Here is a 17,237-nt window from a genome sequence, read left to right on the forward strand (position 1 = left end):
ATTCCAGTTTAGTCTACAGCTGGTCTAATTTGGAGACGGATAATCAGAAGACGTGCGAGTCCTGCTGATGATGCATGACTGTAAAAGTTCACTGATGTACTGTAGGAGGGGGCTTCACCAGGCAGTGACCTAAAGGTGAATACCAGAATTTTAAATTTAACAGGGAGCCAGTGCAGTGATTCTAGCAGAGGTGTGAAGTGAGAGCGCTTGGAGGATCTGTTAGGGAACCTTGCAGTAGCTTATTGTACAATCTGCCATAAACTGCTGTGTGGCAGCAGTGCTAATCTCCATGCCACCGTGCTGCCCTTAGTTAAAATCAAGCATATACATGTAAGTCTCAGGGTCTTTAAAAGTTTCTAGTCTATAGTTTAGAAGCCATGACCTCCAATGCACATTTTCAGTCTAGGACGAAGAACCACCAGCAGGTTTGGTCAGAACATCAGTGACCTGTACATTGTATATGGATGGAAGAAATCGCTAATGTGATCAGGAATGCATACGGAGCTCCGAAAGTGATCACCAAGACCTTAAACTGAAGTCTGGACTTCATGGGGAGCCAATGCATAGATGGTGATCCAAAGATGACATACTGAGGCCAATGTCCAGTGAATTACAATAGTCCAGTCGGGAGGAAATGAAGGCATTTCTAATTCTAATTCTGATTTGAACACCGCCCGACGTGGGCATGGAGGGTTGAAAAAAGAAATGCAGATTTAAGAGCCTAGTCATATGTAGCACCTAGATTTCTGACATTGGGTTGAAACACTGTTGAATCAAAGCTTTCAGGAGCAAAACAAGCAAGAACCTCTATTTTCTGAGTGTTAGTAGTGGTTAAATTTTGCTGACATTTCACCTGGTTTGTAGACGACCCCGGAGGCTTGTTTGAAACCAAACCTACCAAAAAAAGAAATACATTTTTCAAGCCCCACAGGCCAGCTGAAGCTAGCGAGCCGAGCTGTGGGACACTCTGCGCTATTTGTCTTTGCAGTCCAAAATAGGGAGAAGGCGCCGGGCTTTGCTTGCATGGTTCCGTTTATGATTTATGGCGCTGCAGTGAGAGTGTGAGAAGTAGAGCAGAGCTGCCTGTCTGAACAGACTGGGCTATCGGTTCCATATCTTGGCTACATGACAGCCCGCCTGTGGCTGTAAGGCCATGCAGATGACAGCTACGCTTAGGCCAGGTGGCTGTCTAGTTTACACCGACTACCACAGAAAACCGGAGGTGCAGTGTTCATTTACGTGCTTCGTCATGTTCATGTTTGCACATATCTGTTTGTGCGCCTGTCTAAACTTAGCGACCCACCCTCCCCCCAAACCTTTGCCTGCCAGCTGGGCTGTTGTCTGGCAGGAACCTTCAGCAGCAGAGTTCAGCTTACTACCGTGTGCTCGCTCTCTAACATCTGCTGCTTTGAACAGACCCGAACCTCTCTGCCCGGCTGCAGCGTCGGCCATCTCTGAGAGGGGTTAAAAGACAAATGGGTTGAAAACCACAGGTGACGAAGAGCTCCTTAGCTGTAAGCGTCAAACTCTTGAAAACTTATAGGTCCAGCAATTAGGATTAACCAAGGAGTAATGGTTACAGCTGAGTAAATGGGAGCCTTTAACAAAGGTGCAGACTGTACTGTTGTCGACACAGGGAAATGATAGATGAGAGCAAAATGAGCTGGTAATGAGATGGAGCGAGAGGTAGCCGAGGGGAGTGGAAAACATTTCTTTTTCTTTTCCTTTTTTTAATGGTGTTTTAAGATGCCTTTGAAATTTTGCTAACCCAAAGGCTAGGTAGGGAATTATAATTTGTAATGAACAAAACCATAAAATGTGCTTAACAAAAAAACAAAAACAAAAAATTGATCAAGTTGATGCACACATACCCCCTTCCCCCGCCTTTTTTTTTCCAAGGTAATATTTCCCAGATCGGAACCCAAGAGGAAAAATCATTTAAAAAAAAGGGATTGTGTAGTGACAGGGTAGAAATGTAAAAATGATAAATACAGCATGAGCAGAATAAAAAAAATTAAAAAGACTAAAAAAAAACCAGTCCTTTTCAGGCATGGAAGAAACTTCCTCTGACTACTTCATTCATTTCAGCATTTCAAAAAAAGGAAAAAGAACTGCAGCTAAGATTATAATAAAGGCTCAGATTTTCCATTCCTGTGTGTGGCAGCAGTTTTGTGTGTGGCTGTTTGGCTTGGCTGGTAAGTGGAAAAAATGGCAGCTGGTGCGGTGCTTTCTGGGTTAGACTCTCAATCCAACCTCTTGCTTTTCTAGGAGGAGTAAAGAGAGGGAGATACAGAGCCTGATACAGAGTCACAACTTATTGGTGCAGTGCTTGGAAAGTGTCAGAGTGAACTTGTTTTTGCACAAAGTGGTCATGCATTGCTGCTCATGTGGCATCCTTACAAGGAGGCACGGAGTGAACCATTCTGCAAAGTGGGATACTTAACCCACTGTGTATCTACTTTGTGCGTTTTGTTTTTAGTCCACAGGTTTTGCTGTTGATTCGACACATAGTGTAACCTCCACTGCCGCCGTCCCCGTTTCCTCCCATCGTACGCCTGTTTCCATAGCCCGCTCCGTCAGCAACACCACGACTGTCGTCACCAGGCTTTTTATGAACCCAAGTCCTCAGTTTTCATAGTGTGGAAACTCTCCCGATCCAGGACTCTCACCGTATTTGTTTTCAGCGCTCACGCTCGCTTCGTGCATTAAGTGATTTACTTCAGATTCGTATGAGTTTTAATTCTGGAGATTCACACTGTAGAGAAAGCTTTAAAAAGAAAAAAAAAGGTATTTGACTGTTTTTGTGCCAGCTGTGTCAAGCCCTCCTCTCCGACTGGGCTTTGTTCCTGAAAATAGTTTCTTTTGTTAAGTCGAGGAGAGGCTGAGCCGTGAGCAGAAAGAGGGGATTTGAGATCTAATTGGAGCAAGTGTGCTTGAAACCTCGCACCAATTCTGGCAGTGATAAGGGCGCACCGCACAGTGCAGCCTGGGATTATAGGGGAGCTTCTGCATTGTATGAATCATGATCCATCCTGCGTGGAGTCTGGTATCATAACCATGGGATTACAGTTGACCTTACAGGCACTCAGGTTTAAACCATCAGAGCTTTAGCAACATTAACTCCTTGAGCCTTTAAATTTGTTCTAAGGAGATTGCGCAGCTATGTAAACATTTGTCAACGGATGAGGTTTTGTTAGTTTCTCCGCTTCGGGTGTTTGATTTGATTCCAAGTGCTGATGTTTTATCGAGAATAATCGTGTCTTTCTCCAGTATCTTACAATGACAACTGTTATACGTCTGAATCATAATCAGCAGCGCAATTTTTGTATTGTAAAATCAGGGTACTTGAAAAATGACTTGGATCATCTGCTTTTTGGTTAGGACACATGACGTTTTTGGTAATCCCTAATGTTGGATATTACTGATCTGCTGAAATGGAACTAGTAGACCTACTTGTCACAAGTTTGCTTTAAGACATAAAAGGTTGAAGTTTTGTCTTTACATAACAGACAACTTGGCATCTTAAGGGACTTAGTTTCTAGCACCTTGTCAAAGAAACCCTTTTGTTCACATGTCTTTAGTCAAATGTATGAAAAATGCCAAAGATAACAGTTTGACAGGCATAATGTAGTAATTTTGCACCAACAAGGGGATTCCCCATGCTAAGATGGCCAAAAAAACTTGGCGTATCTTAGCATGGTGTCCCTATTTACGAAAAGAATTTTGAAGAAACTAGACAAGTGAAGGACAAAAGAAGCAGTGTTAGGCTTAAAAAACATCTACAGCAGATGAACAGCATCTGAAAGTCGTGTCCTTTGAAAAGAGGAGGGAAAAAGTCCAGCAAAAACATGACACGGGACCTCTGAGAGGCATTTGGCCCGTGAGTTGATCCATCTACTGTTCACTGAAGCCTCATCAGAATCGGTCCTAGTGGACGGTTGGCTGTCAGAAGCCATTCTTTAGGAAGGGAAATGTGGGGAAAAAAGCTGAGGTATCCAAATTACACAAGAACAGGACTGACAGTGAATGGGAGCTGCTCTTTTGGTGCAAGTAGGAAGTTTCTGACAGTGAACAAAACGAAAGGCAATAAATTACTGCACTTGTTTCCCATTTTCCTGGCAAAATATAGAGAAATGATGGGTAGCTTAAAGCTTTTGGATAGCACGGTAGCTGACAGGAGAGCACTCGGATGAAACGACCATCTCATGCAGCTCCTGACAATTCTGCTAAGGCCTGTTTGAAGTGCTTTTGTTCGTTACTGTCACTGAAATGGAGTACTTGCATCTGAATACTAGACTTGACCCGTTTCAAGTGTTGAAACACGTAAAAAAATTAAATTAAATTCCACCCCCCACTAACGTCTTTGTGCTCCTAGTTTCTAACTGTTATGCCTTATCTGGGTGCAGTGTTGACACAGAGTCTTGGGGAGTTCTGTGTAATGTAAATGCTCAGGGCTGGTTTTGAATGCACAAAGTTAGCTAAGCTGTTTGTTCTTGCAGCTTGAATGGAAGCGTTGTATCGTCTACACCATCCTCTCTGTGTCGGTGACAGACGCGACCGGCATACTGTACATTCTGGTGGAGGCGAGGGTGGGCTGGTGGCTGATTGAATCCTTTACAGAGGCAGCCGCTGCTGGAAGCAAAGACCCGCTTCCCCCTGAAAAATGACATTTAGCGAAAGAATCTTAACCTCAGCAAAATGTTTGGAATAGTTTACTTACCCCCACACAGTCACACCAGCTACTTTGCATGTTATCAGGTTTTTTTTTTCAGCTTTAGGCATATAAAACACGCCTCATCAGGAAAGAGTCTGAAGCTTTTTTTTTTTTTATATATTGCCTGCATTTTCTTTGCCGTGTGGGAGTGAATGCATATAATGGATTCTGTGTTAATGGGCCATCTGTTGATAAGAAAGGAGAAACGCGGTGGGTTGGACACAGGGCCTCTGCAGAGTCCTGCAACAACTTGCTTTTGTATGACTGGCTCCAGTTCTGTCGCAGCTTGTTCATGTGTGAGACATACTTTATTCAGCCGCATGTCAAAATGTTAATTTCCTGTCTGGGTTACAAATACCTACTGTTACTGTAATGTGTGGTTTAAATAGCCTCAAAAGATTTGAGCAGATAGTCGGGGTCTATCTCTGCCGGTGTTACACATAAGAACAAGCTGGTTTCACTTATTCTCTACTGCTCTACAGCAATATAATGAAATAATCAAGCAACATCTTCATTAACATCAAACAGCTCTTTTGACATCTGGGAGGATCTAACTAATCCTTCTCAGACTAGTTTCAGTTGCCAATAGGGAGATGTGCAATATCTGTTGAACCAAGTCTATTCAGTGCTGAGGCGTTCTGCCAGAAGGTGGCAGCAGCAGCACTGTAGATACCTGATTGAAACGCGTCTGTGCACACCCTTACACAGCAGGTCAAGTGCAGAGTGCCGTGCATCAGTGATTAGCTCTGTGGATCAGCTCTGTTTATCCTATTGTTAGTTTAAAAGTGATACAGCTGCTCATTTCTGCAGCCAGTTGGAGAGCTTGCATCATCAAAGAGTGGATTTTTAGTGTCTTTGAAAAACAGCTTTTTCTCCTCTTGACTGATTCTTAATAAGTGCTTTGAAGGCATGCAAAGTGTCAAATAAAATATGGAAAATGGACTTCCCATTACAGCTGTGCATTAAAATCTTTCCTTTGAACATCTAATACAATTCTAGTGTTTAAGTGGACCTGTTCAGCTGCTTTTAAACACAAATGTTAAATCAGCCAGTCACACAAAAGCAACTCGATGAATTTAGGTATGTAGACGTGGGCAAGGTGCCTGGTCACGTAAATGTAGTGAGAAGGTGGACATTATGGAACATGAATGAATGGGAATATTAGACAACACATGTATAATCACAGCATCGTTTTGATTAAAAAAGTGATTTGAGCCTGTCACGTAATTCAGATGGTGTATAATCCACAGGAACTCGGATGGTTTCCGTGTTTTCCAGCATCTTATTCTGACTATGTCAGGCAGGTTTGAATGAAAGATTGCAGTCTCAGCTGGTGATGAGTTAATGGATGTTTCCACTGAGATGGCGATGTCTTAATCACAGATGGGGTCATCAGGCCACAATGTAGGAGCCTCTAGGGAGGCCAGGACAGAGGTCAGAAGTCACTGATGAGGGTTGCACCGCTGCTCTGTGGTGTCATGTGGGAGCAAAAACAGTAAAGCTACAAGCCACTTGGGATATAGCTTTTAGGGTTGCACGTGAAAACCGATTAATTGGTAAGGAAAAGCCAATATTATTAGAACAATTACTGTGGGCTGATCCCAGTTGCATGAAAAAAAGAACAGTTGCTGAACTTGAATCTTTTGCATATTAAACAAGATTTTTTTCAAAGGGGGCTTTTGTAATAGTTTTGAATGTTCAATTGAATTCGGTTTTATTAATATAGTCCCAAATCACAACAGCAGCTGCCTCAATGTGCTTTACATTGTAAGGTAAAGGGCCTACAATATTACAGAGAAAACACCAAAAATCAAACAACCCTCGTTGATAAAGCACTTGGCGACTGAGGAAAGGAAAAACTTAAACAGGAAGAAACCTCCAGCAGAACCAAGCTCAGGGAGGGGGAGCCATCTGCTGTAACCATCAATTTAAAATGGAGAGTTTGTTGTTTTTTGTTGTGTTGTTCAGGCACATCATAACCACCACATCCTGAGTTCAGATGAATGCAGTGTATGTGCATACTGAGAGCATGGAGAGAGATTGCCAGTAATCACATTACTTTTGTCTCTCTGGGAGTCCACAGGCTAAAACTACAAAGCGGAGATCGCATCCTCAGACATGCGGATGACTGCTATCTATCTGTCTGGGTCTATTGATGACCTGGTTTACACTAATCAATACAATCATGAATGAATCAAGGGCATTTAGTTTCATGGCTGTGAGTAGTACTAGTAGTAGTAGTAGTAGAAGATTCAGTGTCCAGTGTAATAAGGCTGTTTGTAAATAAATGTGAGGTGTCCAGATGAGCTTTACAACAGAAAACTAACCCAGAGCATTTATCATTACGGAGTTTCGATGGATTTAACTGAATCTTCCGGTGACCCAGGGTCAGGGACTACATTTTGCTGAGCTGTAAGCCTTTGTCTCTGGAATTCTACCAGCATTCAGTAAGACTTAGAAGAAAATCTAACAGCTCTTCCACAAAGTTTGCACATCTCTGAATTTAATTCAGCTTCTTATCTTACCTTGTAAAATCTACCAAACGCTATCCATTATATATAAAAATACTTTTTTGTACTTGTACCTTCCTTACAGATAAATGGGGAAAAATCCTTCCAGTAGAACAGTAGAACCCGGGTGGGTTCATCTGCAATAGCAAAAATATTCCCAAATTAATATGCAGGGCACATTATTATGCATTTATAGGTATTAGGCGTAACCCAGGAACTCATTATCAAGCAGGGGTGAGGTGGGTACTGAGGCTTGGCTCGTAGCTATCGCCTCAGGGCTGTATGTCCTAACGTACACACTCCTGCTGTACGTACACACACGCACACTCAACAGCATGACAGCAGTGCTTACTGCAGCAGTTTGTTGTGCTCACTAACCCAGTTAACTGTGATTTGAAGTCAATACAGTTCCACTTTCTCACCGCTGTGATCTAGGCTTTTCCATGTCTGCTCTCCGCTCACTGTCTCTCAGTAAATGGAGGTTTTCATCTCTCCCTGTAAATGGCTTTCCAGGTCAAGCCCTCTGTCCATCAGAATTTACCTCTCAGATGGAGATAACTGTGCTTTTCCTCAGGGGAGATTGTGAATGCCAGGTTTTGACTCATGAGTATTTAAGCACAGTTAATCAACCAGTGATAGCCAAAATGGCAAACATGCAGCTGATGGGTCTACTTTTTTACCAAAATTTAAGCTTGCATGCCAGTAAATATATATCATATTTAATGAATGGGTGTTGCAGAACTGGGCAACTCTTATTTGAAGGTCATTTGGCCGGAGGATGAATTCTGCTAGGTTCGTCTGTCTGATGTTGCTAAAACCATCCTGAGAGCAGCAGTCGACATGATTTGATGACATCATATTATGGATCAAATGTAGGTACCCGATTTAAGCCCTGGGATTGCCCCAGGTTAGGCAGAGGTTTCCTAACAACCTTGAGACATTTCCAGATGTCAGGCTCAATACATTCACACAGTAAGAAGTAGAGGAAGCAGACTGTATTATATTTATTTCAGACATTACTGGTGACAAGTTATTGATTGGGTTTTACCACAATATTTCAGAACGTGTATGGGACAAAGCTTGCAGACGGGGATTCACCTGATACAGTTTATCACATTACCTGCCCCCGCTTGTTTCAGCCTTCCTCTGCTGGTCTTTTCCTTTTGTCTGGCACCCCTTCTCTCCCTTCCTCCTTTTGCTTGCTTTCTTTCTCCTCTTCCATCTCTTTCACCCAGACCTTCCTTCCTTCCTGTGATAGACTGAGCTAACAACACATCAGCAGTGTTTTGGTCCATCGCATTGAAGCCTCCCCATTCCCCAGTGTTGTTCCGTGCTTCCGCTGGCTCCCACTGCTTGACTCAATTTACCGGCACACACCAGAGACTACAGTATTCTTTCAAAAAACTATACTCCTTCCTCTTTTGGTCTCCGTCTCTGTTGTGTTGCTACTATGATGCTTCAGCACTGTCTGTTAATCTGCTCACAAAACTGTAATGTTCAGTCTGCTCAGATTTCACTATTTGATGTAACATAAACACCTTTCAGTGTTCAGATCTTTACATTGTAAAACATCATATCTGCATTTATTTTGGAGAGGATTTACTTTAAGATGCATGCATAAAAGTTTTGCTTTACAGTACATCACTGACTGGAGAAAAAAAAAACAGGAGTGAGACAACACAGTGCGTTAGTTTTTTGTTCTCTGTAGACCTGTTAGATTATTACTGTAGATTAGATTGTGGCTTTGAAGCTGTCCCAGTTTTTTGTGTGTGTGTGTGTGTGTGTGTGTGTGTGAGTGAGTATCCTCACTGAACTGCAGCTGTGTTTTAGCTTTGCCCTGAGGTAGCGATGAGCTATCATTTTTACACTGTTTTTGTGTGTCCTATTGTTTAGTGGTGAAATTTAGAGGTGCTTGTACACAAATTCCTTGTAGAACCATTTATGCTGCTAGGAATTGTCTTGGTACTGGCGAGTACCAATGACTGAGGAGTCATTTGGGATTTAGGCTAACAAGACCAACCAAATGATTGGGATAAAACTTTTTTTTTTTTTTCATTTAATGGTCACATGGATATAAAATCTGCAGTCAAACCTGATAAAATGAGTAAAAAGCTGCCTTTCTTCCACTGTATGTCTTTTGTCTGACTCCCCCTCTCTAAACCTTGTTCTGCTGGAGGTTTCTTCCTGTTAAAAGGGAGTTTTTCCTTCCCACTGTCACCATAGGGGGACGTCTGGTTGTTGGGGTTTTCTCTGTATTATTGTAGGGCCTTTACCTTAAAATACAAAGTGTCTTGCGGTGAGTGTTGGGATTTGCCGCTATATAAATACAATAGAATTGAAATGAACAGAATTCAACTGAGTGTGGAAATGTTACCGAAAATAGGCTTTAGGCATTTCCCCCCTGTACTTCTACTTCTACTAATAAAGTTGTACAACATTACAGGTTTATTGAAACCTCAGTCCAAACATCATCAACATCTCTGCTTATTTTGCTCATCCACCCAGAGCAGCAAGTATATTCCATGCTAATTGATGTTTTGGATAAAAGTAAGTCAGGAAGCACAATAAGTACACTTATGTGCATTTTTTTTACTATTTACAAGCCTGCATGTTTGTCAGTATACAGCTGAAATCTTACTAACCTTTGCCGTTGCATAACTCTTCCATAGATTTCTATTCAGGGTTCTCAATAAAAGTATATGTATATCTAGTAGGCAGATATTGTTACTAGAAAGGCTGTTTCCAGTTGTTTTCAGGCTTTGTTCCAACATCAGGGTGACAGCAGGGTAGTCCTCTAGTCTAAGTTTAGGCATTCAGGCAAAGTGTATTTTCACACAAGTCAACGTGCTGATTGACAATGTGTGTGTGACTGTGTGTATCTAACCAGAAACCTGTGTCCTGACCCACAGAAGCTGCTCCTACACACACACACTCACACACACACACACACTCTTAATGTTTTGTCAGCTGGTCTGATGGAGTTCTATTTTTAGGCTGTGGTAAGATATATCTGGGTGTCTCAGTGCTGTCATGTGCAAACACAAGTATTACGCCTGTCTGTTTGGTTGCAGAGTGTCAGTTTGACGGACAGCGTTCGGCGTAGTTCAAGTGGCTTTTGTCAAATCACAGCACTAGATGTGATTTACACAATTTATGCTCACTCTAAACAATGAGCTAATCTTTTAAAAAGCTTTCGATTCTCAAGCATCGTCCCTGCAGTTTGCAGTTTACACAGACTCGTTCGTTAATACACTGTAAATCATTTGAAAATACAGTATAAACTTCTTTGTCACTAGATCGCATGTGCCACGTCATAGTCTGCAGAAATAGTTTTGAACTCTTGTGTATTCTGAAATGTGAGATAATCCTCAGTAATGGTTTCATTTCCATCTTCCAGGACCTGCATACCATCTACTGCCACCTCTACCACATGGATGTTCTCTCACACCTTAGAGAACACCAGCTAAGGTGAGCCACTTCCATTTTACCTCCAAACTTAAATAAATAACATCAAGTTTCACTCAACGCTGACAGGCGACGAGCCCGTCCCAGTTTCAGAATATAACATTGCGTTTTACGTCAGTTGCATTGAATTGTTATATTAAGCACACCTTACCCAAACAGGTTTTTACACATTGTTTCTGCAAATGTCTTTGTTTTTTTCCCAAGATGGGTTTTCCCCATCCTGGCCACCGTTCATACCAACTTCAAGTCAAGCTTCCTTTACTGATACCAAACAAGCTTAAATGTTATTCTTGCTAGTTCGATACAGGTTCAGCAGGAAGTGCATTGAAAAGTGATTCTGATTCCTCAACTCCTTAACCTAATTCACGATGGTCCTTTGAAGAGGAAGACATCCACGTACCCACACGATCGGCCCATGTAATGTAAAAGGCAATGGATCTGTGTTAATTGACAGAAATTGAGCAGTTGATCCTGATAAATGTCTGTTATGCTAAAGTAAATGAAAATCCCAAACTTTAAGAAAAAAAGATTAAACATAATTTCATTTCCCTTCTAGGGATTTTAGGTTGGCTGTGGTTAAAATCACTTTCTGGGGCAGCTTGTAAGTGTGTGAGTTTCAGGGACATGCAGAGACTCACATAGCCATCTAAGAGACTATCCAGTTTTCAAGATAAGGCATATGTGACTTGAATGTATAAACACCAAGTTTCACTGACCAGGTGCAAAGTTTGTGCTTTAGAGAAGCGGGTCACCTTAACATTTTACGCTGGCGGCCAGTAGTAATTGTGCCTGAAATCTGGGAACTTGTTGCTGCCTGAGAAATACATGTGGATGCAACGATGGATTGGAAGAGCCAGAAAAGTGTAAGCTGAGGTTTTAAATGGAGAAAATGTTTACACCTGTTTCTTTCTCTCTCTCTCTCAGGTCGATGTGCACGTCTGCCAGGTATGAAAAACATGAGGCTAACCACGTCCTGTTCTAGTAAGTACATGTTCTCGCTCTTAGCAGGAAATGCTGTTATTTACCTCTCCATCTTTGCTCTCACGTGACTATCAAGAGCTATGATCTGCTGAGTTCATGCACTTTTCTATGTGATTGTCTTCTACTGTGTTTCACAGTTATAGAATCCTTAACATTTACACTTAATGGCTCCCTAGAAAAAGGGTTTTCAGTGTAAAGATGCTGGTGGTGGTAGGCAGTGTTTGCACATCTCAGTTTCAAGGTTTTGGTTCAACTGCTGAAAACCACTGGCCTAGAATAACAATTCCTTTAAACAGGTGCACTGGGGCCCATTAGCACAGCACATAAACATTATATGAACAAAAAGCTAAATGCTTCTCCTCCTTTTTTCTAGTTTTTTATTATCCAGATTTAAAGCACCAATCGCTGACAGCCTGCCCTCTTTCATTTTTTAAACATTTTTTATTTCCTGTCATGGCGTTGTGTAGAAATAAATACTGAAATGGTTGAGGCTGATGGTTAATACGACTTGAGCATCATATACAAGGTGGATTTATGGGAAAGCTGGAGAGGTAGGAGGAGAGAAAACAAATGAGATGAACAAGAGGCTCGTGAAAGCAGAGGTAATAGGATGATTAAATGAGGACAGAGTTCACAGCGTAATGAACAGAGGTGATGAGAAGAGGAGGGAGTAGCAAAAAGTAAACAAAAAGGTTTAAGGAGCTATATTAAAATTTGAGGAGTGCATGCTGAGAAGGCAAGAAAACAAGAGGTAAATATGCTAAAGAGGAAGAAGGAGGAAGGGATAGCAATGTCAAGAGGGAAGGGAGATGACAAATGAATTGAAGGCAGGAGTGAATGAGCACAAAGCAGGAGAGGAATGTAGAGGAAGTGTGAAAGATGGAGGGAGGACAGAGACAAATGAAAGGATGAGGGATAACCTTCACCTGTTATTAATGTATTATCATGCTCACTGGAATCACATTAAGCACTCTGTGGTTTCATTTAGCATCAAATAAATACACAAAACTCTCTCTCTCTCTCTCTCTCTCTCTCTGATACACTCCATTGCCTCTCTACCAGAGGCTTGTCGTAAGTGCCTTAACCCAGACCATGTCCAATTAGTCTTCTGTTACACACACGCACACACATGCGCTAAAAAGGCTGCAGATGAAAGCAATCAAGGTCGCTGCAATGAAACCGCAATAAAAGTTACTAATGCTAAACTCTATTAAACCCAGCAATGCAAAAATGAATCTCCTCTGTCTGCTTTTTAAACATAATTATTTTTAGGATACCTGCTTTCTTGTGCCACACTCAATGAAAATTGATTGAAAAATACCAAAAGCATCAAATGAACGACCTGCGGAGGAATGGATATGATGCAGATGAGATTAAGGCTGCACCAAATGATTCTTTTTGTCCAATTTGCCGAATGTCTCTCGAATTAAATCAACAGGGCCAGAAAATTATTAAAAATGCTCGAGGTTTCTTCAGGGGACAAAACTCAATTTACCATGAAATAAAGCAAACAATTTGAACCACTGTTGTTTTCTAAGCTTCTGTGTCACACTCTCTCCTTGTTTTTTGTTTTTTTTTTCACCGAATTGGCCATTCTTGCTTCCTCTGTAGTACAAAGAGATCCGCTCCAGTTACACAAAATGGATCAAATGTACCACCTCCAATAGCATGTCCTAGCATTTGTTAAGTCTTGTTCCCAAGACTGTGTGTTTGCAACAAATGTGAAGGCTTTGAACCACTTTCAGGCCGAATGAACACACATTCACTACAGAAATTACTACTTTAATACAATATTTATCGTAGAATCTCACTTGAATACATCATGTGAAGGCCAACCTGAAATCATGTTTCTCCCATCAGATCTCCCCAAGCTTGTGTTGGGGAAATAGTGAGGCTCATGAAGATGATGAGCCGTGCATAATAAAAAGAAAACACATAAAGGCAGATCGATAATAATAATTTTCAGGCCCTGTGTGGATTCAAGTGAAAGTTGAATCCAAGGTTGTTCAGAAAGACTAATGCAACAGTTACAGTAGGGGAAACGGTGGCATGGCCAGAATTATTGCAAACGTGTTCAATGAACTTGCAGTCTTGTTACTTTTGAAATGGTTGCTTCAAAGACAGGGAGCAGGTCTGGGACAGCCAATCCCTGTCTTCAAAGTGGCTTTGAAGACAACAAGATGGCCCTAAAACTGCAACAAAACCGAGTTATTGTGTTATCAATATAGCATTGAATGGAGTCAAGTTGGCAATTGCATGCAGTCTGTTTCTGATAATATGAGAATGTGAGAATTGCCAATGTTGCCATCTACATAAACAGAAATTTAGAGTCAACCCAAAACCTCATACATATGAAACAGAGCCGTAATGACGTAGTTGCTGCAGGGTAGGGATTTCACTGCAAAATTGCTTGGCAACCTTCACTTTTACATATTAATATAACTAGAATACAATCAGTTGGCAACCAGTTGCGTCGAGTCTCCTATTGCAAACACACACAGTGTAGATGTGGAATTATTTTTAACCTCTGCAGACTGACTGACCCACAATAGCTACAATGTGTTGGCAGTGTGTCTGCGTTTATAAGTTAAGCAGCATTTATTTGCAAACTTCAGCAACCTGTCTGAGACTGATTGTAGCCAGTCAAAGTCTGATCACAGTTGTTTGGAGACAAGTTGCCTTCCTCCAAGGGATCTGTGTAATCTGCTTGCAACTGAAAGTGATCACTTATTGGTTGAGGGTATTGCTCATATCTAAATTCACTTGGTTCAGACAGAAGCTGGCATGATAAATTTGGCTAATTAATGCTGAAAACCTGACTGCATGCATTTGTACCAAGGTGCTGAGATAGAGAATTACAGTGAACACATGATCCATGCTCTTATTATGTAAATAAATTTTAGGCCACAGAGTAGGACATTTTAAAATTCTTTTATCATTGAAAAAAAAAAAAACTCGATCTAGCCAGCCTGCAATTTTTATCTAACCATTTTTTTTTTTGTTAAGCTGAGTTTTCTGTATAAATTACTTTTTTTTATAGCAGTTTAGTTTTTGAATATAAACTCCAGCTTATTAATTTTCCATAGTCACCACTTGCAGATGAAAAATGTCTAATGTTATAAATAAATATAATCAAAGAAATTTGCAGAAATTCTTGTTTTAAATGTATATTGTACATCAGACTGTCATGTGTTTTATAATATGTTCTTATAATTCTTCACTCAGTGGTGCATCTTTTCATCTGCACTCTTCAAACAGTGCTTTCTCTCTCTCTTTTTTTCTACCCTCTTCTTTCACATTCACACCCACAGGCACAGATACTGTGTTTTATCCCCTGGCTCCCCTCTTCATGTATGACTGCATCTACGCTTGCTGCTGACATGAGCACCCTGTTATTGCGGAGTTAATTAGACTTGTGTTTGGCGTTATTGGATATCATATATATACAGTGTGCGTGCAACAGCATGGAAAGTCACATAGCACATATTTGAGATGTGTTTATTCTTAGGTGAAATAACTCTATATTGCAGCTTTTGTAAATGGCAGACAAGATTGTCAGACTTGCCAGTCCTGATGTTAATGGATTATCTCCATCTCACAGCAATGTCTCATTATTATGATTCTATAACGCTTGACTTCCTAAGAATACATTGATGCTAATGCAAAATTCAGCGTTTAGCATTCAAAGTGCAACTGTGCTTTATATGCTCTCACTCTTGAGTTCTGTAGACAACACTCCCGCAGTTTTCAAAGTCTTGAGAGGGGAAAAAAAGTTCCTCAAGTGTCATGACTTGTTTCAAATTGTTCTTTTTAGCCATAAATATACAAGTTGTCTGAGCTCACCCAATAACTTTTTTTTTAAAGCTTCTCCTTTCTATGTGATAAATAATGAAGTGTCTCTACACTATTCAAATGGTTTCTGTGATGTCTTATGTGGTGAAGGCCACAAGCCGAAACAGGTCATTCAAATTCTACATGTTGACAGAGGTTTAAAAACCTTCAGACTTTATGCTCTTCACTGTGAAGTGCATGAAGTTGCGCCAGGAGCCTCTGCCCTTAACTGAAGAAAGAACCTAGAAAACCAACGTTAAAAGAAACCAAAAACTGCCGAGTCCATTTGAAGAGTCCAGGGAAAACCAATCCACTTACCTTCAAAAAGCACCAATTTAATGAATTCATATTCATGAAATGTAACAAAACCTCTGAAATGATGTTGAAGGTTCACATGGTGTACACTTCAGCCTTCAATAATAAACCATTTCCACTGGGTTTGACACATGTGCTCTTTCTCTCTCTTGCAGCCCAGACACCATTGCTACCTGTTGGTACATCCTGCTCTCAGGATCAGTCTTCGTCAAGGAGCACATGTACCTGGCAAGGTGCTGGTATGTATCACTCACAGAAGAAAAGAGAAAAACAATATGATGGGGGTGAGACAAGGTGGCGATCAGTCTAGGGGAGATGAGGTGGGATTAGATATTACACAGCCGCACTCCATATGACTGCCGCCAAGATGTCTGTATATATGCGCCTCCATCTTTACGCTAGAAAATAGAAATGGCAGAGCTGTGATTTATGAAAAGATGGCGCCTACTGATATATAAGGGATTGTTTGTGTATTTGTGCACGCACAAAGACACATACTTGTATATCATGCTTGTAATTCTATGTTAAACAACACAGAGCAGATTCCTTTTTCCAAGCCCCCTGCTCATGCAGTTACAACTCTGTAGACGCTAATATGTTTTCTCTATTTTATCTGTGGAAAAAACAATTTTATGGATGGTTGTTGTGTTGTCGTGCCCGGACACAGGGATTTCAGATTTTCCACTCGGATATCTATCATAATTGTACAGTTCTAAATTGCTGCTCTTTGGCAGGGAGTTGCTCATGTGTGTTACACATATTATAGTAATGTACATCCATAATGGGCATTATGTGAAATCAAATGGGAAAGTGCTGAAAAATCATTTTGAATCTATTCAAGCTGACCTAAGTACAGAGCCAAATATAAGAAAGAAAGCTTGCCGGTAGTCCATCAGTGAGAGATTAGGTTTTATATCTGGGCGGAGATTCATCAGTAACATTTGCGATTTAATAAGCCCATATCATATAAAAATGTCAAGTCCTCCTCGTCTTTAGAGCAGCCAAACTGCCAAAATAAATTGCAGTTCTTTACACAGAGCCGTTGCACCTGTTTAAACACTGGAACTGATGGTAATAGAAAAAGCTGTGACAGCAGTTGCTGGAGGCCGAGCCTTCGCTCCATGTTTACCTTTCCCTCTGCTGTTGTAGTTGGACTGAAACAGAAGCAACACATGCCAGAAATGAAAAGGAGAGGACAGCAATATCTAACCCCTCCAAAACCCCCAAAACAAAACGAAACAAAGTCTGACTTTTGGTTGACTGCTTTATCTCTTAGACTAGGCTAAACAAACTGACAATCACAGCACTTAAATGGGATCATACATTCATATGTTTCTTGCACCTTTGGCATCAGTCTGTAGTTTTCCAAGCAATTCCCTGCAGTTCTAATGATTATTTACAATGTGAGAACATTTCAGACT

General features: G+C 41.0%; 1 protein-coding gene across 2 annotated transcripts in view; it reads left to right on the top strand.

The window, feature by feature from the left end:
- The window catches only part of LOC112848052 (rap guanine nucleotide exchange factor 6), a 51,148-nt gene that overhangs the window by 21,573 nt on the left and 12,338 nt on the right, over positions 1-17,237 (top strand). For both annotated transcript variants that reach the window (XM_025910949.1, XM_025910950.1), the window contains exons 2-4: positions 10,622-10,692; positions 11,614-11,670; positions 15,972-16,055. In XM_025910949.1, the coding sequence (XP_025766734.1) occupies positions 10,622-10,692; positions 11,614-11,670; positions 15,972-16,055 (212 nt within the window). The remainder of the gene's footprint in view (positions 1-10,621; positions 10,693-11,613; positions 11,671-15,971; positions 16,056-17,237) is intronic.

The sequence above is a fragment of the Oreochromis niloticus genome, linkage group LG10 (assembly GCF_001858045.2).
Source record: "Oreochromis niloticus isolate F11D_XX linkage group LG10, O_niloticus_UMD_NMBU, whole genome shotgun sequence".
In the NCBI taxonomy this organism is placed as follows: Eukaryota; Metazoa; Chordata; class Actinopteri; order Cichliformes; family Cichlidae; genus Oreochromis; species Oreochromis niloticus.